The 23,832-nt window shown below is 39.2% G+C and overlaps 1 protein-coding gene across 2 annotated transcripts in view; it reads right to left on the bottom strand.

The window, feature by feature from the left end:
- The window catches only part of SH3GL2 (SH3 domain containing GRB2 like 2, endophilin A1), a 218,945-nt gene that overhangs the window by 3,499 nt on the left and 191,614 nt on the right, over positions 1 to 23,832 (bottom strand). The window contains exons 4-9 of one of the 2 annotated variants that reach the window (XM_038552480.1): positions 10,967 to 11,110; positions 9,971 to 10,104; positions 8,012 to 8,170; positions 6,187 to 6,290; positions 4,481 to 4,611; positions 783 to 2,437 (exon numbers count right to left, since the gene is read on the bottom strand). In XM_038552480.1, coding sequence (XP_038408408.1) covers positions 2,238 to 2,437; positions 4,481 to 4,611; positions 6,187 to 6,290; positions 8,012 to 8,170; positions 9,971 to 10,104; positions 10,967 to 11,110 — 872 coding nt within the window. In that variant the 3' untranslated portion in view covers positions 783 to 2,237. Of the gene's footprint in view, positions 1 to 782; positions 2,438 to 4,480; positions 4,612 to 6,186; positions 6,291 to 8,011; positions 8,171 to 9,970; positions 10,105 to 10,966; positions 11,111 to 23,832 lie in introns of those variants that run through there. The other variant, XM_038552481.1, reaches the window with a different exon arrangement.

Genomic DNA, 23,832 nt, shown 5'->3' with positions numbered 1-23,832 from the left:
AACTTTTGAATGTTGATCTTACATTCAGTAACTCTACTAACTATAGATTCTAGTATTTTATCTGTAATTTTTTCTGTATTTTCTCCATTTACAATGTCACCAGTAATTTCTTTTTAAAACTGGTGTTAAGAATTTATCTGTAATAATCTAACTCATGTAGCTGGCAAAAATATCATTTTCATGTTAGAGCAGCTCACATATAGAACTTTGTATATTAGATTAAAACTGTTCGTGTTAGATCAGAACATCTGGACTGTTAGCCTCAGAATGGAAGAACACAAAGGGTACCCAATACATAAAAAACATGTTTATTTTCTCAGAAGCTCAGGAAATAACATATTCTATAGGCATGGATCCCCACTCCCACCTCTCCACTCGCCACACACAGAGAAAAGAATGCTAGCTTTGGCCAATCTATATTTCCCTATTTCTTTCTCTTTAATCATGAAAAATAACAAAAGACTGTTTGAAATGGCATATTTTATTTATGCCTCTGAACATTATATCCTTTTGATATCGCCACTGATTATATCTCATGTAACTTCTAGAAGACTTCCATTCCCACCTCTTTTATCCTGTCTCCCAAATCACCCTCTTCCTAGGATTACCAAGGAGTTACTGGTGTCCAGGCTAGTTGCCTTCTTGCTAACAAAACTTCCCTTGGTGACAAAGAGGGACATCTGAGGTAGGAACGAGGTCTGGTTTGGCTGCATCAGAAGGCAACAGAGACTGAAATGAGATCACCAAAAAACTGACGCAAAATAAAGGTCCAGAGCCTTTGGTTCTGTCTTCAGCAATATTTATTGGAAACGGCGATGCTTCCTGTGGTAAGAGGTTTATACATTAAGCGGTAAGATTTGCCTTTCACTCCACATGACCCACTACCGCAGGTGGCACGTCCGAAGCAGCACATGAAACCTCGGAAGGAATCTGTACAGCTAGATAAATAGAACTCTGCATACCTAATGAGACTTCAGAACTGATACAAAAAAAAGAAAGAAAAAGAAAAAGAAGAAAAAGAAAAAGAAAAGAAAAAGAAAAAGAAAAGAAAAAGAAAGACAACCCCCAAAATAGAAAACCACTCATAAGCTTACACATAGCACTGTACATACAACATGAAGATGGAATAAAAGGACAGAAAGAAAAGTAATAATGACTGAGTTGGGAAAAACTTCTGCATATGCAGCCATACATCTTAAACTGCTAAGCACAAAAATTATCTTTATTTGGTCCTCATTGAGGGCAGAATCTGCATAAATGATGTTCGAAGAACACAAGGTGGAAGTGGAAAGGAAAGACAGTTACTGTTAACTTGGTCTATGAACTAGTGGAAAAATGGTTTCTTGTGTTTTTATCCTTGTGTCTCTGTGCCAAATGGACTCATGAAGCATGTAATTCATAAATAAATCTGAAGTGAAGGTATTTGTTCCCACTTCCCTGTACCTTCAGAAATATCCTAACTACATATGTGAATTCTCTGCAGCAGGAAATGCAAGCTTGGAAACCAGATGTTTTCCCATTTCCTCATAATGGAGAATCTCTTCTCTTCAGCCCCTCCTACCATATGCTGACTGCTAACTGTCTTACTTAGAAATATAGCGGAAGTCCCCCTCTGGCTTTATTAGCAGGGAGGGAAGAAAACTGGCTGTCCCTTAGGAAAAGGCATAAGTGGGAGGAAGAAAGGTGACTTTTTTCCAGAAAAGATTTTCAATTCACATTCAACATTTTCCTACCGATAGTATCAAGGGACCAACTCAGACCAGAAGACAAGTTGCTGGTGAGGGAGGCTTTCTTCCAAAATTCTGTGACTTGCATATTTGGGAGGGGACTATGGGAAAGCAGGACCTTTCTCCTATTGAAATGGAGAACCTGAGACCTTGAGATGGCCCCTGGGTGATAGATAATATCTTCAGTAGCATGGTTTTACTGTGATGTGGCTCATGGTCATATTCTAAGAAGCCACAGTCTCCTGAGAACCGTGTAAACAGTTCAGTGACTACTGGCTGGCCTCAGATGGTGTTTAAAAAGCACATGCCATGCCCGCCAGCCTAAGAAGATACCACCCATCACCATGACTCTTGTGGGATCACACAAGTCAACCAAAGATAACTCGGTGGGGCTTGATGACTTGGACCACTGCGGCCTGCATTTGGGATGTGTTGTAAGCAGCATTACCAAAGCAGTGGTTAAACTTAACTATCTGGGTCAAGAGGAGGTAAGCCTGCCAGCCTAACATCCTAATGGGGCAGGGCAACCAGAATCTCCACATAGTTGATGGGGAAGAAGCCTGACTGGCCATGAAGCATTCCCTCATACCAGTTCTCATCAATTTGGTTAGTGAGTGTGATGATATCACCCTCTTTAAAACCCAACTCCCCTTCATTTTCAGGTTCAAAGTCGTACAGAGCTCGGCAGCAGGGCTGATCCATTGGGGCACCTGGAAGTGAAAGCAGGAGAGAAGAATACAGAAAGACAAGGGGCATTTAACTCACAAGTCTACCACCTGCTTAACCTTTCCAGCCCGCCATCCTCCTTGCTTCCTCCCTCACTCCTCTTCCTGCTGAAGTTTCCTCTTGAGGCTAGTCCCCAGTCCACTGCATAGCATCTGCTCTTCACGAGTCTTTGGAAGTTTTCTCAGATTCCTGGAAGTGGCTGGATATGTGCTTCCATTTCCAGTATGAATAACGGCCTCATCTATGCTGGTGACACATGCAACACAGTCCACCAAGGTTTGCCTTCCTGACAATGTCCAGAGATGGGAGACCCAGTGACTTAAGGAATTTTGATGGAATTTAGGTTACTAGAACATGGTCAGAATGCTTTCAATGTTAGCATTTTAAAATCTCTGTACATGTGAAAGAGTCAGGTTCATTACATGGACAATGCTTATTAGCAACCTCAGAATAACTGTGCGTCCTCATTTTTCAAAAGTAAAGACTCCAGCCTCTGGAAAACTGCTGTAATGTGGTGAAAACAAAACAATATAAGACACTGGGTTCGAGTTCATACTCTGGGTGACTTTATACAAGGTACTTCCCTTTCAAGTTTCTTTGCCTAGCATTATAACTAATAGGATCTACGCCGTAATACTATTGTGGCTATCAAGTGAAATTACGTAAAAATTATATAACTTACTCTTTGTAAACTGTTGCATATATAAGGATGAGTACATGGGAGTTCTGGCACACAAAAATAACACGCTCTGCCTTCAGTAAGATAATGAGGAATGGAATTGTATCTTAAAAGTGATCTATTTTAAATGACCATCTATATTTAATAAAGCATGCATCCACATGGGCATGTAAACTCAGACAAGTACATATTGCCCCCATGTCTGATGACTTTAAATTAAAATCTATTTTCTTTTTTTACTTTAAGAAAGCAGAAAATGACCAAGTCTCCAAAAGAAGAGTAAAATATGTGGTTGGTTTCTGAATAGGGAGAAGCAAACTAATCCCAATTTACATGATTAGTCCTCGGAGCCAGCTAACTTGTAAGAGCCACTGCTGATTATACCCTACCCTGGGCAGCTTCAAGCAACTAGTTAGGTGAACACAAAGGGTGGAGAGTGCCAACTACCACCACAGAGCTCACGATTTTATTTCCTGGTCTCCAGAGAGCATTTCATAAAACATTTCCTACTACAAACATCAAGCAGTGGGTCACAGGGAAAATAGGAGACACTCTTATTTCTTTGAAGTCCATGCCCAGTGTAAGACAGTTTCCACTTCTTCAACCAAACAAATTGTTAAGGTTGAAAATGTCTCAAGCACAAGCTTTTCCTTAATCTGTATTATACGGGGTAGAGAGCAATGGTGTCAACTAAAAAAACATATTATTGGGTATACATCAATATTATTGATATTGATAGAAAATAAATTTTAGCTTTTACTATACCAACCTCAGTTGCCAGGGTACAGTGAACTGGTTGAAGGTGGAGGAAGGAGGGAAAGCTAGCTGATGTTGATATTCAAAATATATTGTCTATACGTACAGTCACCCATAGGCTCCAGTGACTTAAGAAATCCAGTTTGATATGTTCCTGGAGTTGCTGTCTATGGGTTATATGTGAGTGCATGTGGGCACACCCTGCCAGGGCATTCACCCTCAAGCAGGCTGGAACACAGGGGAAACAGAAAAGAAAGATGACACCCCTGACACCTATGGTAAATTAAAACCACAAAGAGAGGTCAAAATCAATTGTGTTACTTAGAAGGTTAATGGGTGCTGATAATGGTGAGAGAAAAAGGGACATTTCTAGAGGAGAGAAGGGGGAAAAGGAGGCAAAGAAATGATCAATGGGAAAATAAGGATGGAGTGCTTTAAAAGAGCTTCTACATGACAAAACCATCCTGTAAGAAATGTATCACTGTATAGTTTCTTGTGCAGCCAGCCAGGCTGCACCTAGAATTTCTGGAAAAGTATCGACGGCATGTGCCCACAGCCTGTGTAATGGGGTCTGCAGGTCTCAGCAACTTACCTGCAGGTTTGGGTGTGCCCGTGTGGGAGAGGCCCCCATTGGGCTGAGTACTGTCTCCAGTTGTAAACTCCAGGCTCATTCGCGGTTTAGGCTGATATTCCCTTCTAGGTTGAGATGAAGCTTGTCTTATTCTGTGTTAAAAAGACAAGGAAGGGGGGAATAGGAGCATGGAGCCAATTAAGAAGCAAACAGAAAAGCAATTAACATCCAGGAAAGCTCCTAATGCAAAGCCACCTTCTCTGTGTATGTCTCTACATTTCTGTGATGTCCCTCTGTGGTCAGATCCTTGCCCTCTTCATCCTGTCTCCATCCCTCACCTCTTCCTTATTTATTCAGAGCTCACTTTGCAAATGTGCACTCTTGAACATGAAGACGCATACGACACCATTCTTGCCCTCAAGCAGCTTATAGTTGGAAGGGAGACAGAAGGTAAACTGAGGATCGTAAACCATAAACCGTGGTGAGTGTTGTTATGGAGACACACAGAATGCTACGGGGACATGGGGATGGAGATGGGGAGTGGGGAGGAGTCTACCTGCCCACAGAAAGGCCTATGGAGAGGGAGAAAAGACAGCTTAGAGTCATTTCCAGATGAACAGTTCTTTCCAGAAGAAAGAGTTTAAGAGCTTGAGAAGGTCTGGAAGGAGGAAATATCATGTGTCCTGAGAACAGTGAGCAGTTTAAGATGCAAGAAGTGGGAAAGAAATGAGGGAAGATAGGAGGAAAGTGGAAAGGTATGGCCAACTAATGTACTCCACGCACTCCAACTACCATTCACAGTCTCATGTTCATGAAGTAGAGTGTCCAGCAGATTTGCAAGGATGGGGAGAGGTTAAAATATGGTGATTACAGAATGATACGGACTTTTAACATGTTTCAGAGGAAAAAGAGAAAATGGCCTTTTTTGCTCAACAGATGTCATAAAGGCAAATAATAATATCTCTTTAGTATGTTGAAGTGCATGGTTTAAATCTTTCTAGAAGCTTCAGAGTGGGACACACATTCCCACAAGGGTGCATCGACCAAAGATGCACAAAGTGACATGTACTACAGTGTAGGGCCTCTGCCTACAGGTGTCAGGCAGTGGCCTGCAACTATGGGGAGGCCTAATCACAAGGAACACATCTATGCCCGGCTGCAGGGTGCTTCTGAGGAGGAGGAACAGGCATAGGAAAGCTGTCTCTCTGATGCTGGAGGACCTGCTCACCATTCAGGGAAATGGTGTGAAAAGATAACTGGCTTTCAAATAGGCTATGCTTGCCTGGCAAACCCCAGTTGTACCACTGTGTGACCTGAGGCTAGTTACTTTATCTCGCTGGGCCTTTCCACCTGTAGGTAAGGCTAATCATACTTAGTTTATAGGACTGTTAGATGACTGATGATGGTAAGCCTTCAGTGCCTACAGAGAATATCTGCTCAGTAAATCACATGCATTATCCTTGGTAGCATCCTAGTTTCCCAATCTGTGGCAGCCAACACACAATCCAAGTACTGAACTCTCATAAACACAAGAATAAATTCCATGGAACAATGTAAAACAAAGCACAAGACACAATAACATCAAAACAAACAATCCACAAGGTGCCAATGTAGGGTCAGCAGGAATTTTGGCAGAAGTTTTTCTTCAAATTTGCTGTTATTTCTGTTTCTTTACCCATAATTCCAGAGGAAGAAAATAGGAATATAAAATACAGGAACTGAAATACCTTTCTTCCAGTCTGACGGTGACTTGCTGCAGGATCTGGACGGCCTGCTTGTGGTACTCCAGCTGGGCTTGGACAAGCGCAGACAGTTGGCTCACCTGTTCGATCTGCAGGCCAATAGGGGGGAATCACACCTTAGTTACCAGGTCACCATCCTTAGGCAACTACTACTGCCCCAACACATATGACAGAGCTTCCCCTGATGCACAGCTCAGAGCTTGATTTTGTAGATTCCACACCAGTTAAGGATAAAAAGCATCCATATGCTTGAAAATGCCAGTACCATGAGGAGAAGCCACATTATCAGGAATCCTTCTAAAGATCACACACCTCTCACTGAACAATCTCATTCTTGGCTACAAATTTCCAGGTAGGATTTGGCTAATTTTATTGATTTCTTATAGGAAAAAAGGGATACTGACCAAAGGAGTCTTTGCTCCCTATGCTTTCCATGCTGTCAATATATTAGTGTTGTTAATAAAGAAGTGAATATTGATTTTTCACTTCAGGCAGCATGGAGGCAGTTTGATAGCATGGAAAATCTTTTGTCCCCACTCAGCCTCATCTGTAATGTAAAGGGGTTCGGTCAAGTGACATACTGGGTTCATTTCAGTTCTAGTCTTCTAGGTATCCTTAGTTACTCTTCATTTTGTGTCTTAGGTTGTTATCTCACTGAATATTGTCCTCCACGTCGGCAAAGGCAATGCTGTCCCATGAGTTTTGGGGGTGGAATGGGGCCCTATTTGTAGGCAAGGAGCACTGTGATTCAGGTCATCTCTGGTGCCTATAGCATTCCTCTTCAGTAGGTAGGTGGGATACCAGTTGTTCTACCTAAACACAAACCTATAGTCTCTAGGTGGTGGGAAAGTCCAGATACATCCAACAGATCTTCCCTGTCAGTGCAAAGCAGTTAAGTGATAAGCACATAAAGGCTCTGTAAACACCTTGGAAGAAGGTGGTCATCAACTGATAGGGCCAGAGGTGTGACTGAGCAAGAACTTCAAAACCAGTTAGCAGACTTTATTACATGAGTGGTCAGAAGTTCTCATGACTATGATGCTGAAATAACTCAAAAGAATATAACTTCTAAAGCCACAAATGATAATTTAGCACACTAGAGGGGGTGCCTGGGTGGCTCAGTCAGTTAAGCATCAGACTCTTGATTTTGGCTCAGGTCATAAACTCGGGGTCATGAGATCGAGCCTCATGCTGGACTCCACACTGGGCATGGAGCCTGCTTAAGTTTCTCTTTCTCTTTCTTTCTCCCTCTGCCCCTCTGTCTTCCCTAAAATTATTATTAATAATAATGTACTGGAAATATACAAGCAGCTTTTAAACTACATTATCTATGCCCAATACAGTACTTATGCTATAATTATCAATCTCAGTTGAAATTAGTTTTTGAAAGAAAGTATCACCTTTACTTCAAAATATAGAACACCTTAACCTACACTGAACCCTCAATTCTAAATGTATTTTAGGTGATATTTTTTTATAATCTGAAATCAGTCTGACCTATATTTTGACAAAGTACTTTAAGCAACTGAACTTTTATATGGATCACCAGAAACATTCTTCATCTTCTGACTATTGGTAATTCTTTAAGATCATTAGTAGAGAAATATTTAATTAAATCAAACCATGGAAACACAGGGGAAAAAAACATACCACTTCTTGATCTACTTTAGAATTTAATTTTATTTTAAAGAAATAGCTATCTACCAAAGTTCTCACAATAAGATATAAACATTTTAAATTACATAATCCTTTAATATAATCTTGAGCCTCAAATGGCAAGATTAAATTTGAAACCACAGAAGTCACTCACATCCATCTCCAAGAGATTGAACATGCTTGACTCAGCAATTTCTTTAGATTCATCAAATTTCTCCAGAGCCTGACGGAGCTCTTCATCTGGAATCTTGCCTTGTCGTTTCTTCTTATAATCAAAGTCCAGGCGTCGACCCTCCAATTTCTTTAGATGATGCTAAAAAAGTCAAGGGCAGGAATATGCTTTAAAAGGGTTCATGGAAGAGGCTTATTTATAGCTCACTTTTCCAGCATGCCTATTAGCTTCCAAAATAAGACAGGCTAAGTTCTAAAATATCACATCACCAGAAAATAAATAAACCTGCATCAGTGAGGCAAATGCTTCCAAAGACTAAATGTGGAGAAGCATCTTTAAAAATAATTAAAAGCAACCCCCCCCCCCAAAAAAAAAATAAAAGCAAGAAAGAAATTGTGGGAATTACCAGTGCCCTTTATTTTCTACCCTTGCTGGGCCAAACACAAACTAGAACATGTCTTTCCATCCCGTGACAGAAGCTGGGAATGTGTGCATATGGCTACCCACGTTTGGAAAATACTGCTACAGAGAACCCACAAATTCCCATCTTCAAGAGAAATGATGTCTCAGGAGAAGGTAGGGGGAAAATTCTTTCCTTAAAAAGAGGTGGGAAAGACTGGCATTCTTGCTTTTTGAGTCCTAGACACTAACACTGCAAAGTATTATTTTTGAGGAAACTAGTCTGTGAGAATTACCTAAGTTGCTTATCAGAAATACGGATTACTGATCACCTGTACTGAAATGTCCAGGGCCAGGGTCTAGGAATCTCTATCTTAACACTTACCCTTATTGACTAATGCAGCTTTCAGGGAATCACTGAAAAGATTGAGTCTCTCAGTGGGTAGATGATGGAACTTGGAAAAGTGGAACTCAGAAGGGACATTTATACAGGATCTAATACCCCACAGTGGTCTTCAGTCCCTCTTGTATCCTCCTCACTGCCTGGCCACACAGCCTCTCTGTCCAAAACCTCTAGCCACAAAGCAGGAAAGTAGTTTCCCAAAGCTACAAATTATCTTATTACTAAGGGCTGCAGTATTCCATTACTAACGAATGGGAGGAAACACTAGATTTCCCCAATCTTGGGTGTGTATGGAAAGAAATGAAAACAGAGTTGGGAGTGGTGAAGAAATGAAAAGGAAAAGAGGAAGAAAAATATCCTAGACCTTCCGTCTCACTGTACACTCTGCCTCCTATCCATGTCTTGACCCAAGTTAAATGTTTGTTCCATGGATGGGATAGTCTTGTAACACATCTGAATTTGCAGTCAGCTGTAGGGTAGAGTATTCAAGCCAGGGTTAATATTGCAGATTTACAGTGAGTCTGTCACTTACTACTTCAATCTTGAGCAAGGGATAGGGTGGAGACTCATGCTAGAATAAAGAGATCTAGGGGATCTCTAGGAGATCTTGTTGAAGGAATGAATGAGAAAACATTACACACCTAGTTGGAGATAAAGCCAGATGAACTTTATTTGGAACAGCTCTACATGTTTTAGAAAAAGAATAGTTGGTTATTCTTATTCAGTCCTAACAATTATTATAAAAATATGAAAACATATGTTTATAGAGTGATAGTATAACTATTTACCTAAGCTAACAACTGAAACAGCTAGCATTTCAGAGGGTGAAATCAGCCCTGAAAGCCATAATTAATAAAATTGCACAGTATCAGGGAAAGATACTATTTTTATGAAGAAAAAAAAGCTTGATAGTCTGAAACTGAATGTAGAGAAGTCAAATGTAATAATATTCATAAGAGGCACAGTCATAATAGTGGGGCAAAAGTATTGCATTTCTGGTTTCTCTCAATTTATCTTGTTGGTTGTTTTGCAATTCAAACCTCATTGCACAAGATAAGCTTAAGAAAATATTTTCTGAGGGAAAAATGGCACCTCCATCTGTACAAACCGCTGACTTCCCAAAGGACCAGTGCAAATACCTGAATCTCTCTCAAATCTTTGTCATGAAGGTTCTGAAGGGGGTCAATGAAGTTCTGCTTCACTTCCATGTCCAGAGAGTCTTTCACCTCTGAGAGCTCTCGCATGGCCTCCCCCACCTCACCAAGTGCTGGGCCTGAAAGGGAAGAATGAGTCTCTTGCATGTTAAAGCACAAAGGTGAAATGTATTTGTAGTTCTAGGGCCACCACAAGTGAGAATCCGGGGACTACTGCTGGTCTTGTGAAGAACAGCCAAGAGGACAGGTGATATAGAATGCCTTCCAGAAAACAGTGTATTTTCCACTGAAGACAGTTCATATAGTATAACTACCAGGGGGATGGTATCCCTTATTAAGCAACTGAACATAAATTTTTGCTTTTCCTTTAAAAGGCAATTGGGGAAGCTCCCTGCCCTCCCTTGCCAGTACTCGCTTTCCCTAATAGGAAATGTGTTTAAGGCCAATGCATTTGTAGAAGCAAATACCAGTATTCAAACAGGAAGGGTGGTCATTATCTGAGACCTCTCATCACGAAGGAGTAAAAACAAAGGTCTTTAGTATAGTGACTGAGTGTCAGAGAGAGGACTGAAGGAATGCACTGGAGGCAGGAGAACTGGGGATCATACACACAAAGGCAGAGATCTAAGAGAAAGCTCATGGGACAGGGCGTCACATCACCCTGACTGTTCCCTCTGCCCCAACACTTAATTAGGCCAGACACACTGCACAGTAAGTTTCCAGGCATCTGGAAATGTCCACCGGCTACCGTAAAGACTGGTATTGCATCAGGGGAAAAGAAAAGAAACAAAACTCCTATGACAAATCACACTAAAAATGATGAAATGACTCTGAAGATAAATTTTTGGCCCATGTATCTAAAACAATAAAATTGAGAATCAAAATATAAAACAGTTTGAGTAATCTCCTGTGGAGTGTCTCACTGGCATGAAATCTCTATGGACAAATGAAAGAACTGAAGTGTGAGAAAGCACTCATTACCAAAGTTGCAATCATCTCCAAGCTCTCTTCCGAACTTGAGCATGGCCTCTGCCAACAGTGCTTCTGCCTGCGGATAGCCTGGTCCTTTCTCCTGGCCGCGGATTTTCGACATGGTGTTGATCATGCTGAGTTTAGCTCTGGAAGCTGGAGGCAAAGAGAGTGAACACTTTCACAGCAGGCAATGCAAGACAGTAGAGACAGAGCTAGATGGAGAGTCGGGTTCTAACCAGTTCATAAACCAGCTCAGGAAGAGATAATTACATCTTCACCTTCCTAGCTTCGATGTCTTCAGCTATAGAATGTGGAGGTTGGTCTCTTAAAATCACTAAACGTGCCCTTTCTCTCAATATCTTATGAGGAATTAAGAGAAAAGGCAAAGCTCCCCTGGCAGGAGATCCCACCTTCCCGTGCTCTTCCCCATCTTCCTGTGTACCTTTTTGGTTCTCTCTTTAGTGCAGTGGCCCTAGCATTACCTCTGTGGAAAGCATTTGGAGAACTACTGCATTACATATTCTCCACGTCTTAGGATTCCAGTTTTATATATCAATTCTAGGAATTCTATGGACAGAAGTGGAACTTGTTAATTCTTGCAATGTGAGCCCTATGGCAAGTTTCACTTGCACTCCTATTATCAAAATCACTGCTCAACTGAGATTCTGATGGTAAACAGACCCCCGAAGAACAGAAATACTGTGTTCATTAAAAAGGCTTAGTCACTTCTTAGCACATAATGGCTTCTGAGAATTAATTTTATCACCACAGAGACAGCACTTCAATTTCTTTTTTGCATTTGTTTTCTATTTATTTTTTAAAAAAAGATTTATTTATTCATGAGAGACAGAGAGAGAGAGAGAGAGAGAGGCAGAGACACAGGCAGAGGGAGAAGCAGGCTACACCCAGGAACCATGATGTGGGACTCGATCCAAGGACTCTAGGATCACACCCTGAGCCAAAGGCAGATGCTCAATCGCTGAGCCACTCAGGCGTCTCCATTTGTTTTTTAAAAAGGAGATGTCTAGAAAGCAATTTTAGTTTTAATGGAAGAAAGGTTTTTCTAACACCATGAAGGAGATCTTCTTGGTGCTCAGATACTAGGTTTCCTCCGGTTCATTATTAGGGTTGGTATTGTACATCAGCTAGGGCTGTGCCCAGGACCCCACCGGCATGGAAACCCTGACAGAATCACAGCCAAAGGCAGTTCCAGCATCCAGTGGCTGATATTTTAATCTTGAACATTTGTTTCAAATAGGCTTTTTTTTTTTTAAGTTTTAAATTCCAGTTAGTTAACTAGTGTTATATTAGTTTCAAGTATACAATATAGTGATTCAACTGTTTCCTGTAATACCTGGTGCTCATCAGAAGTGTCCTCCTTAATCCCCAATACCTACTTCACCCATCCCTCCACCCTCCTAATCCCTGCCCCTCCGGTAACCATCAGTTCTCTATAGTTAAGAATCTGTTTCTTATTTCCCCCACTTTGCTCATTTGTTTTGTTTCTTAAATTCCACATAGGAGTGAAATCACGTGGTATTTGTCTTTCTCTGACTTATTTTGCTTTGCATAATACTCTAGCTTCATACACGTCACTGCAAATGGTAAGATTTCATTCTTTTTTATGGCTCAATAATATTCTATTGCATATATATACACACACACCCCTTCATTTTTCTTTTTCCTCTTATCTAGAGTTAGAGTTAGGGCCAGGGTGAGGACATGTGCCTGGTATCCTGCAGAGGGTTAGTGTTACGAGTTAGGTTAGGGGCTAGGGGTTAGGTAACCTCAATTTTAGGATTGGGGTTAAGGGGAGGATTAGGGTTAGGGCTAGGGTATATGCCTGGTATCCTTCAGTGCAGTGACATCTCTAGAAAATAAAACCCCAGATATATGCTAGGGTAAAATAAACACAGCAGCTATCGATTGAGCTGAGGCAAGGTGGGATTTGGGGGCTTAAAATACTCTTTATATTTTGTTTTGTGTGGGGTTTTTCTTGTTGTTTCTTAAAGATTTTATTTATTTATTCATGAGAGACGAGAGAGAGAGAGAGGGAGAGAGAGAGAGGCAGATACACAGGCAGAGAGAGAAGCAGGCTCCATGCAGGGAGTCCAATGTGGGACTTAATCCTGGGACTCCATTATCATGCCCTGGGCCAAAGACACTCAACCACTGAGCCACCCAGGTATCCCTGTTTTGTGTGTTTTTAATTTAGGTCAGTTAGTTAACATACAGTGTTATATCAGTTTCAGATGTACAACACAGTAATTTAACATTTCCAAACATCACAAACAGACCTTTATTTAAATTTGGGTTTCCAAGATTGAAACTGGAGATGAGGAAAGTTATCATGAGAGGACCCCTTCCAGCCCTGCTCCAGAGATATAATGAACAAGGCAGCTATGGTGCTGCCTTCAGGATGTTCACAGTGAACTAAGGGTGGCAACTATTTTAAAAGCAGAGTGAAGTAGATAAACTCAGAGCTATGCTGGGGGATTATATATAGCAAGTTACAGAAGGTATAGCCCATCCCAGTCTGTGGGCACGGGGCATTGCAAAGGAGAGTTCTGGAGGTAAATGTCTTCAAGCTCAGAATCACATAGTGAGTAGCAGTTCTCTGGGCTAACAGTATATGCAAAGCCTGGTGGTAACTGAAGAAACATATATAATTCACATTTTCTTTACTCTGCTTTTTAGAGAAAAGTATATATAATACATGTTAAACCTCAAATATTGAAAAGGCCACATGGTCACATATTTTTGAGGGAATATTATGAGAGCATATTTTCAAAGCCTTTTCTAAAATAATACCTATCAGAGATCCAAGAAATACACAGTCCCTTTCTCAGTGTGCTCATAGTATAGTGAAATATCAGATAAATAGACAGTGGCAACAAACATAAATGCAATGATAGCTAATTTGCGCAAGGTTCTGGGGGAGCACAGAAAAGAACTAAGAAAGGCACAAATAAAAGTGAATTAAGCAAACCTGAAGCAGTAATAATTACAGAAGGAATAGAAGGAAAGAAGTTAACTAGACACCACAGAAATACAGAGTACTGAAAACACACATGGTGGTTAACCCCTTTCAATCTTGTTTTGGCTATTTTACACTCTAAAGACTTACTTCTTTTTACAGAAGTTGGTATTGATCTGTGCTTATATCTTGATTCTATTAAAAGTCATCTTGTGGTAAGTAATTACCAGAAGTAATTGGAATGGCTTACTATACTGTGGCTGACTTTCACTGCCATCATTTTCAATGCTGGTTAATTATAGAAAGCTTTATTCTTCAACTAATTATTTGAGAACATCTTGGATATATTCTACATTTTCATGAGAAGGGGCAAGAAAACCATACCTATTAGTTTATCTATTTCTTCAAATAATCTAAAACGTCTATTAATCCACATATTATTCTTTATATAATGAAGAGGCTGGCTTTTAAATTCATTCACAAACTCATTAAATATTGATTGAGAATCTTAGTAAAACTTCTGTGCTCTTGAAAACAATCATCAGACCTCTGAATTCATCATCTTAAAGTGTAATGGAATTGTTTTTAAATGATTTTTTTAAAGCTGTATTTTAAGAAACAGAATAAGCCTGTAAAATAGATATTTTAGACATTAGAATTCATATAATTTGGTCTCTTCTCCTTCAAACTATCTTCTTTTCCTTTCTACAGCTTTACTTTTCTCAGAAATTTTGATAGTCTCTCAGGCTACACCCCTCCCTTTACTGTTCCAGCTTTGCTATCCTAACTCAAGTTGTGCCCATAGCAACCCCTCCCCTGGACCAGGAGAGCAGGGCCCTGGCATACTGATCTGTGCATATCCCAAACAGGGTTAGCATAAAGTTGTACACACAATGGATTTTAGCACATGTCCAATGAAGGAAGAATAAATGAACGAACAGATTATCTTGAAAACTAGTAGAATATCATGGCAATGGTTTCCCTAAGTAGAATCTGCTCATGTTCTCTGGCTCATGTGCCCATTAGTCTTTTGAAGCATAACAAAGAATGGGAACTAGAAAACTTCTTTTGTTGAAAAGAAAAGATTTTTTAGGAGAGAAGAGTAGATAACCCACCCTGCTTAAGGTGGGATTCCATATTAAAAACAGGCCATTAGGGCCAGCCCACATAGTGAACTGTGAGATTCTTGCACCCACTTCCCCTACTTGTCCCCCAGAGAAGTGGCAGCTAGGTTAGCTGCCCCAGTCCCCAGAAGGTAGGGGACTAGAAGATTCTTTTTTGGGGAATACAATCAATCCAGAAGAGACCTACAGGCACTGATAGCTATAAGCACCGAATACAACAACTCCAGGCTGATCGCTCTAGAAAGAATGCATTACAGTTTATAAGCCTCCACTAACCCCCACACAGTTTTACTGCCCTACACTTAAGTGGAAAAAGAGACTGTCACTAGATTTTGAAAAAGGCTTATAACATGACAAAGCCAAAACTAGGCATTTTAGGAAACAAACAGTTCAAGGAGGGGAAAAAAAACTATCATTAATGTTCTCATGTGTCTAAGACACTTTGTACATGAAATCAAAAAAAGAATAACTCTTAGAAATTAAAGTATAAGTTAATTTGATATATGAATTTAAGTAAAATTTAAAATTAGAAGGCCATTAGAAGCATAAAATTGAGGCAGAGGCCCCCAAAAGTTGGATAGAGTTTTAAAAAGAGGTAGAAAATCAGAAAGCAAGCATAAAATCAAGATTAGTACAGGAGATCTGGTGGCTGAATATAATGAAAAGTTCCAAAAAGAAAACACATAGAAGAGGAAGAAATTCTTTTTAGAAGTTGAAGAAAATTTCTCAGAACTGATGAATGTGCATTTCCAAAATGAAAGGATCCACTCAATGCCCAGTACAATGGATAAACAGGTCCACATGGAGGACCATTACTATGAAATTTCACTGGGAACAAAGAGAAGTTCCTAAAATCTTTCAGAGAGGAAAAAACAGGTTATACACAAATATCAAGGATTAGAAGGTCACTGAACATAAGAATATCATGAACAACATGAGAAATTTCCTCAGAAAACACTTGTTCAATGACTCCAAATTTCTTAGAGAAAATAATATATAATTCTATATTCAAATTATTAAATGAAGCATGAAGATAGAATAATGACATTTTCAAACACACAGGGAAGGTTTCTGATGATTTTTCTTCCTAAACTAAAGGGGCATTCCACCAAAATGAAGGTGTAAATCAAGAAAAGGGACAAGTATAGGATCTAAAAAAAAAAGCGTCCAATGTAACAAAAGACATAAAAATGATGACAAAAAGAGATCTCAAGATCGTCATTGTATTATCATACTCTGAGGGCAACTGTAGCTGATATTACACATCATAACCAGGTACATTTAGCACAAGAAGCCACGACGACAAGGGAGCTATAAGTTCAGCATAATCCCCCATGAGATCAGGGTAGAGTTATCCACCAATATACCTTGCTTTATAATTCTCTCCTCATTGGTTTCCCCTCTAACCTACTTCCCTTGAGGTTTCCTGGAATCACTTCCCAAATCAACCACTTGTGCTCAAATCCTTGCCTCATGGATTCCTTCTGGGGGAACTCAAACTAAGACAATAACCAATCTAGAATGCAGTATAGAGATATCTCAAAGACAATAAATACCTGACATGTTTCAATGTAATGAGAGAAAATTCATGTGCATGGCAGAAGGTTTGGGAAGAATTAGTGAATGGTACACAAAAAGTGAAGAAAATGAAAAATTAAAAAATTATTAACTCCAGGAAAAACAAAAATGTTGTACAAGAAAGGAAATATAATCATATCATTCTGTATGTCTCAGCTCTGTACAAGTCTACAAGAGCATAAAACATATATGCTGAATATTAATCTAACAGAAATTATGCCATAAACATATTGGTAATGAGGGAAGGAAAGGATGTGAGAAAATGGGAAGATTAGAAAAGAGCAAACAATTCTCATCTTCCAAATTGGAAATCAAATAGAAAACACTTAAAACTGGAAAACCAAGCAGGGAGCAATATAAGCATGTTATTTCAAGATCAGAAGAAAAATCAAAGAAAGAGGCAAAAGCATCTTGAAAATGTTGTTCCGGGAAATGGGGGAAAGAATGCAACTCCAAGGGCACTGTTGTGTTTTTTGTTTGTTTGTTTGTTTTGTAAAAAGCTTTGTAAAATTCTTTGATTGTGTATAATATATACAAGTATTACTTCCCTTATAAAAAACCTAAATTTAAAATACTTCCCACTTCCTTCTCACTTAGGACATCTAATTTAGTGGCTGAACTGGATTAGTAATACTCATGGTATCTTAACAATCTGGGCACTGTTCTAACCTCAAGGATCTTTCAACCAAAAAGTTTTATTTGTTAATTGGTTTAAGGAGAACTGGACAGGAAAAGAAAAGTTTATACAGGTTAAGAAGTAAAATGCCATCAGAAAGCCATCAAAGAAAAGGTCTTGATGAATCCATACCCAGTTGATTTCTGGAAGCAAATATATTTAGTCAACTTTAAACAGCAAGAAGTAAAATTAGGATGACCATAAAAGGCTGTTTCCCAAAAAAGGGGTCCCATTGTTTTGTGCTCCATAAAAAGGCTGGGTTTTTTTGGCCTCCTGTGATAACCACTGGGAAAACTCAGAAAATTCACTACTTCTAAGTCTTTGTTTTTAAATTTTTAAATTTTTAATCCAAATAAATAAGAAAGCCTTTAAGTCTTATCTTTCACAGAAATCAGCACAGTACATTAAAATAAACATTGGCTTTGGCTCAGACAAAATAGGTAAAAAATCCAGGCTCAAAATCTTGCTGGCTGCATGATCCTGAAAAATAAGCATTCATAAAGCTGTTATTTATATTCAATGATAAACAGCAAATGAGTAATACAGACAGACACACAGCAGGCACTGGAGAAGGGGAAAGTACTCCTTTCTTTTATTCCCCCTTCCATGTTTCCTTCTTCTGAGCATGAGTGCTGGAGTGCTCTACAGACTGCTTGATTGTATGGGGAACTACATTTCCCAGAATCCCTTCCCCCCATGTTTCACACTTAGAATTAGTAGAATGTGAGGTTGTGCAAGACTTGGGAGGGGAAGGGGAAGCAGTAATCATAACATTCTGGAGGCTGTCACTGTATAGAGGAGGTAACAAACTAATGCAGAGCTACTAATGGGTTCCATTTGTAGGGCCAACAACCTTCTATTGCCTTCCATAGCTTTTGCAGCTCTACTTCAGCAGCTCTACCTGCCCACCTTTCAGATTCCTTTCTAAGTTCGTTCACCTGAGTCAGGGCTGGTCAGTGACCTTTCTCTGGTCCTTCAACTCCACTCTTTTGGCCTTTATTTACCCAGATCTTCCCATAACTGTACATGCTCTAAACTCCTATAATAAATCTCTTATTCCATGATATTCACAATGACTTTACTTCCCTGATTGAACCCTGAATGATACGATCCATTATGGTCTCATATCTCAACTCAAAAAATCATGATCTCTCCTGGACAGAACCCTGGAAACAAGCCAATAAAACTGGCTGTAAATATTTCAATTCTGCAAAACTGTGTTTTTAGAATCAGACGTAAGAGAGTAACTAGGTAGGAGTTAGCTGCTAATTTTGGAAAGAATAGAAAGGAGAGCTAGTTTAACAGAGGATTAAGACAAAGACTTTGGAGACTTTCTGAGTACAAATCCTGGCTCTATTTCATGCTGGGCAATTTTGGCTCTCAGCGTCCTCATCTGTAAAATGGTACGTCCCTGCTCATTGGGTTAGGTTGATGTAAGGATTAAATAACATAATGTATGTCACAATGCTGGTACAGGATAAACTTTCAATAAATGTCAGCTATTTCTATGAGCACCAGATATGCCCAGAGGTTTGCTAGTACTTATGTTATGAATTATCTAACCTCTCTGAGTCTCAGGTTCATCCACAAAAAGTTGGAAAACATGGAGACAACTAGAGATCCTTAAAACTCTTCCAAGTTCCTATATTTAAGGTGATTCTTATTAGATAGAAAACTCTGATCTCAAAGAAAGCATACCCTGGCCTTCAGACATAGGAAACTTCTGACAGTTTCTTCAAGTTACTAAAATGGAATGTTCCTCTTCTTGGAATGGCCTTCCTTCTCTCTGTCCACTTACCTAACATAACACCCCCCACTCTTTTTTTTTAACAGTCTTTCTCAGTCACCCTTTACCTGTACTGCCTCCTAGTATAAGTGATCCCTTCCCTCATTTTATGACTCTACTGTGCCCTGTATATACATTGATCATATCTCATGATATTTTCTCTTTTCTGCATGACTGTTTCCTGATGCAAGTCCTACTGAATTCTAGCATATGGCCAAGCATACAGCACATGCTTAATTTTTAACTGTGGGGCAAATGTCTCTATTTAAACATTTTATTTTTTTAATTCCATTCTTTTGCATATGTTATTTGTTCTAATCCTTAGGAAAAGACTTCCCTATTCAAAGGCACCACAACCTCCTAGTGTGCTCTGAAATGGAGCTAGAGCCTGCTGATAAGATCTAATTACATGCTAACTGTGATCTGACAGGATGATTTGGGAGAGCGAGTCATGCTGATGGCAATCTGGCTGGTGTTCCCCTTACACAGACTAGATTTTAAGATTTCTGAGGCTACCAAGGCTTTTCATTTCTCTTGATTCCATTTCTTCAAGTGCATAAGGGTGGAATGCTACTTTAGTTTTTCTCTTACTAATGCTGACTCTTGGGTAGTAATTCATCTCAAAATTTTGTCATGAAAAACCGATTTATATGAAAATGACAAGAAACTGATCACACAATCCCCAGGATCAGAATATGGGCTCTCTTTTTCCTGACAAAGAGCGTTCCTAGTTCCTAAGCTAAAAAGTAAGACCTAGCTAAAGGGGATACAAAAGGTTAATTTAGTAAAAGTCAATAAATAGGTTATACCAGAAACAATTATGTATTCCCTAATATAGAAAAATTCTGGATTTGCACTGCCTGATTGAATTAGTATTTGCCAAAAATCTGCTTTTAAAGGCCTTTGTGATAAAACGAACGAACATAACAATAACAGTGGGTATTTATTAAGCACCCACTAGGTGAAAGAGACTATGCTAGGGAGACACTAAGAGAAGCAAGGTGCAGCCTCTGCTCTCAATGAGCTTCTTGTCTATTTAGAGAGTCAGAGAGCACTCCACTCACTGTGACATGAGGCAGATGGGGGCCATGCTGTGAGTAAGATCCTAATGTATTCACATCACAGTGAAAAGCAGTGAATTCCATCTAGAATAGTAAGGCCAGGAAGGCTCATGAAATGAGTGATACCTGAGCTAGGTTTCCCAAAAAAGTAAGCTGTACAGGCAGGGTAGGAAAGGTCATTCTAGCCCCCTTGAGACCACAGCAAATGCACATGAAAATGTCTGGTGTATCTGGAAACTTCAAAAAGTCTGTGGCTTAGGTGAAGAGACCACAAAGTTGGAGCCAGATGGTGAAGGGCACTTAGTTTTATGTTAAGGTGCCTGGATTTTATTTTGTAGACAATGTCTCCTGTTAAAGGTTTTTTAGATATTAGTTATTTCAGATACAGACCTTTAAAAGGGCTTTGTTTCAGATTAAATCAGGTTTGGCTTGGGAGAAAGATCTTAACATCTATTAGGAAAAGTAGGAAATGGAAAGGGGTCTTTCCCAAAGTGGGAAGACACTAGAGGTAGGGAGACTAATTATGAGAATAATGTAGTGAATGAGTCCTAAGAAAAAAGAAGAGAGAAAAAGAGATGAATTTTAGACTTCTTTGATGGTAGCAGGTGACTGACTAAATGTGAGGACAAAGAGAGGCAGCTGGGATGTTAGGGCAATGTTTGGCTATGTTGGAATTATCTGGGGAGCTTTAGAACCTATTGATTCTTCCAAAATTGATACTGGGTCAACCAGATTCCATAAGGAAAAACACTGACTCTACCTCACACTATACCTAAAAATCAATTCCAGGTGGATTGCATATCTAACTATGGAAGGAAATACACTCCAACTTTTAGAAAATGAATGGTACAGGAGAAGATACTCATGACCCGTAGAGTATGCAAAGATTTCTTAAAGCACTTATCAATAAAGGAAAGTATTATAAATTGAACTATGTTAAAATTGTTCTTTCTTTCCAAGGAAATCATTAGAAAGTGTTAAAAGGAAACCAACAAAGTGATTTAAAGTAGAATGTATATCCAGAATATATATTTTAAAAACTTCCCATAAACCATAATGACAACGATAACCCACTTTAAAAAATGGGCAAGAGATTCAGACACTTCACAAAAGAAGATATCCAAATATCTAATAAGCATTTGAAAGGGGCTAATTTCATTTGTAATTTTGGCAGTGCAAACAAAATTGCATTGAAACCTACCCATAAGAATGGTTAAAGAAGAAAAAGAAATCCAGAAAATACAAGTGTTCAGAGAGTATAGAACTATCTGAACTCTCAAATACTGCTGGTGGTAGAGCAAATTGATAGAACATTTCAGAAAACAACTGGGCAGTGTTTACCAAAGCTGAACATCTGTTCCCCAGCAATTCCACTTGTAGGCATATATCCACCAGGAGTATGTACATGTGTAAAAGATGTGTACAAAATGGGCTATTTCAAATAGCCAGAAAATGTTACCTAAATATGTATCCATGAGGAAATAGACAAATCCTGCCATATTCTCTCAAGGGAATGCTATGCAGCAATGAGAATGGAGGAACTGACCCCTGCATTCAACAACAAACACAAAGCAGAGAAAAAGAAGTGAGATCAAAAGAGTACATGATCTATGATTCTATTTAAAGTTCTAAAACAAACAAAACTGCATGGTGTTAGAAGTCAAGGCAGTTTGTTTCTGGAACGGGGCTTTCTGGAATATCAGTAATGTTCAGTTTCTTGAACTAGGTACCTTTACATAGGACTGTCAGTTTGTAGCAACTCATTACTACACACTTACATTCTGAACACTGTACTTCTTTTCATGTTCAATTTCTATATTATAGTTCAGGAAGGAAACACTGAAACCCTTGTCATACTCCCATGTTTCTGATGTAATTGGTATGGGGTCTGGTCATTGATAGTTCTGAAAGTCACCTAGGTGATTGTAACATGCAGCCAAGATTGAGAAGCCCTGCAGTTTCTAGACTGAACACTTGGGTAAGTGAAGACACCTATCAAAGAACACAGGAGGAAGAGGAGATATTGGAGAGGAAATATTGCAGTGCTTCAATTTCCACAAATACAAAGTCTAACAGCATATCCACAAGGCTGCACTAAACAGATGGGTCTTGAACTCAAATTAGTAAAGAGAGGTAGCTTGTTTGGTAGATAACATTTGGAATCTTGAAAGCTAAGCCATTAGTTAACAGTATGAAGGGGAAGAACATTTTTCCCTAAATCAAGATGAAACAAATTCTGCCTAAGTTTTCCTTTTCTTCCAGTGGTTTTATATTTGGGAAGTGGGAATTAGCCTTTAATTAGTGTAGACTATAAAGCAGAAGCTTTTCATAAACAATTTAAACTTAATCTTCACAACAACCACCCCATGGTCTGGCTGTGGAGAAGAATGGGATAAATTCATAAATTGAGGATTGTAGAGGCTCAGGGAACTGAAAAATCTGTTCAAGTTCCAAGTTACTACAAAACAAATGCAGGATTCAGATTCAGGTCTGAGCAATTCCAAAGCCCATTCTCTTTCCAACTCCGCCAAATTATCTTCTAGGAGTAAAAGCTGCAGGTGGAAACCCCCATGCCTCCACAGGCTAAAAGAAAAAAAAAATCCTCTTCTAAAGGCCTTTACCAGAGGCCCCTGTGTGGTGCAGTTGGTTAAGTGTCTGACTCTTGGTTTCAGCTCAGGTTGTGATCTCCAGGGTTCTGAGACTGAGCTCTGTGTGGAGCTCCATGTCAGTCTCCATGCTCAGTGTGGAGTCTGCTTGAGATTCTTTCTCCCTCCCCCTCTACCCCTCCCTGCACTTGCTCGTGTGCACATAGTCTCCCTCTCTCTCTCACTCTAAATTAAATAAATAAATCTCTAAAAATAAATAAATAAAACTGCTTTAACCAGTGGCTGTCAATCTGGTATATATCAAAATTACTTTAAAAACTTTTTATTTGGTTGGTTTGGGTTTTTGTTTTGCACATTTTTTTATTCATCTTTGGTTTTACATTCCCAATCAAAACCATATTTTCCAAAGTTCCTTAAGTCAGTTCCTTTTTTTATTGAAGTATAATTAACATGCAGTGCTATATTAATTTCAAGCATTCTGTATGATTCAACAATTCTATACATTACTCAGGGATCATCCTGGTAAATACACTCTTAATCCTCTTCACCTATTTAACCCACCTCTCCACCCACCTCCCCTCTGGAAACCACCAGGCTGTTCGCTGAGTCTGTTTTTTGTCTTTTTCCTTTGTTTGTTCATTTGTTTTGTTTCTTAAATTTCACGTATGATTGAATTACATGGTACTTGTCTTTCTCTGACTTACTTCACTTAGCATTATACCCTCGAGGTCTATCCCATGTTGTTGCCAATGACAATCTCTCTTTTTTTTTTATTAATATTCCATTGTATGTATGTGTGTGTATACCACTTCTTTATCTACTCTTCTATTGACAGACACATGAATTTCTTGCATAATTTGGCTATTGTAAATAATGCTGCAATAAACATAGGGCTACATATATCTTTTTCAATTAGTGTTTCTGTTTGCTCTAGGTTGATGCCCATATGGTAATTCTCTTTCGGATTTTTTGAGGTATCCTCAAACTGTTTTCCACAGTGGCTGCACCAATTTGCATTCCTTACCAACTGTGAACAAGGATTTCTATTTCTCCACATCCTCACCAAC

Source organism: Canis lupus, chromosome 11 (assembly GCF_011100685.1).
Source record: "Canis lupus familiaris isolate Mischka breed German Shepherd chromosome 11, alternate assembly UU_Cfam_GSD_1.0, whole genome shotgun sequence".
In the NCBI taxonomy this organism is placed as follows: domain Eukaryota; kingdom Metazoa; phylum Chordata; class Mammalia; order Carnivora; family Canidae; genus Canis; species Canis lupus.
The sequence above is the reverse complement of the archived record's forward strand: the minus strand, read 5'-3'. Positions and strand labels throughout refer to the sequence as shown.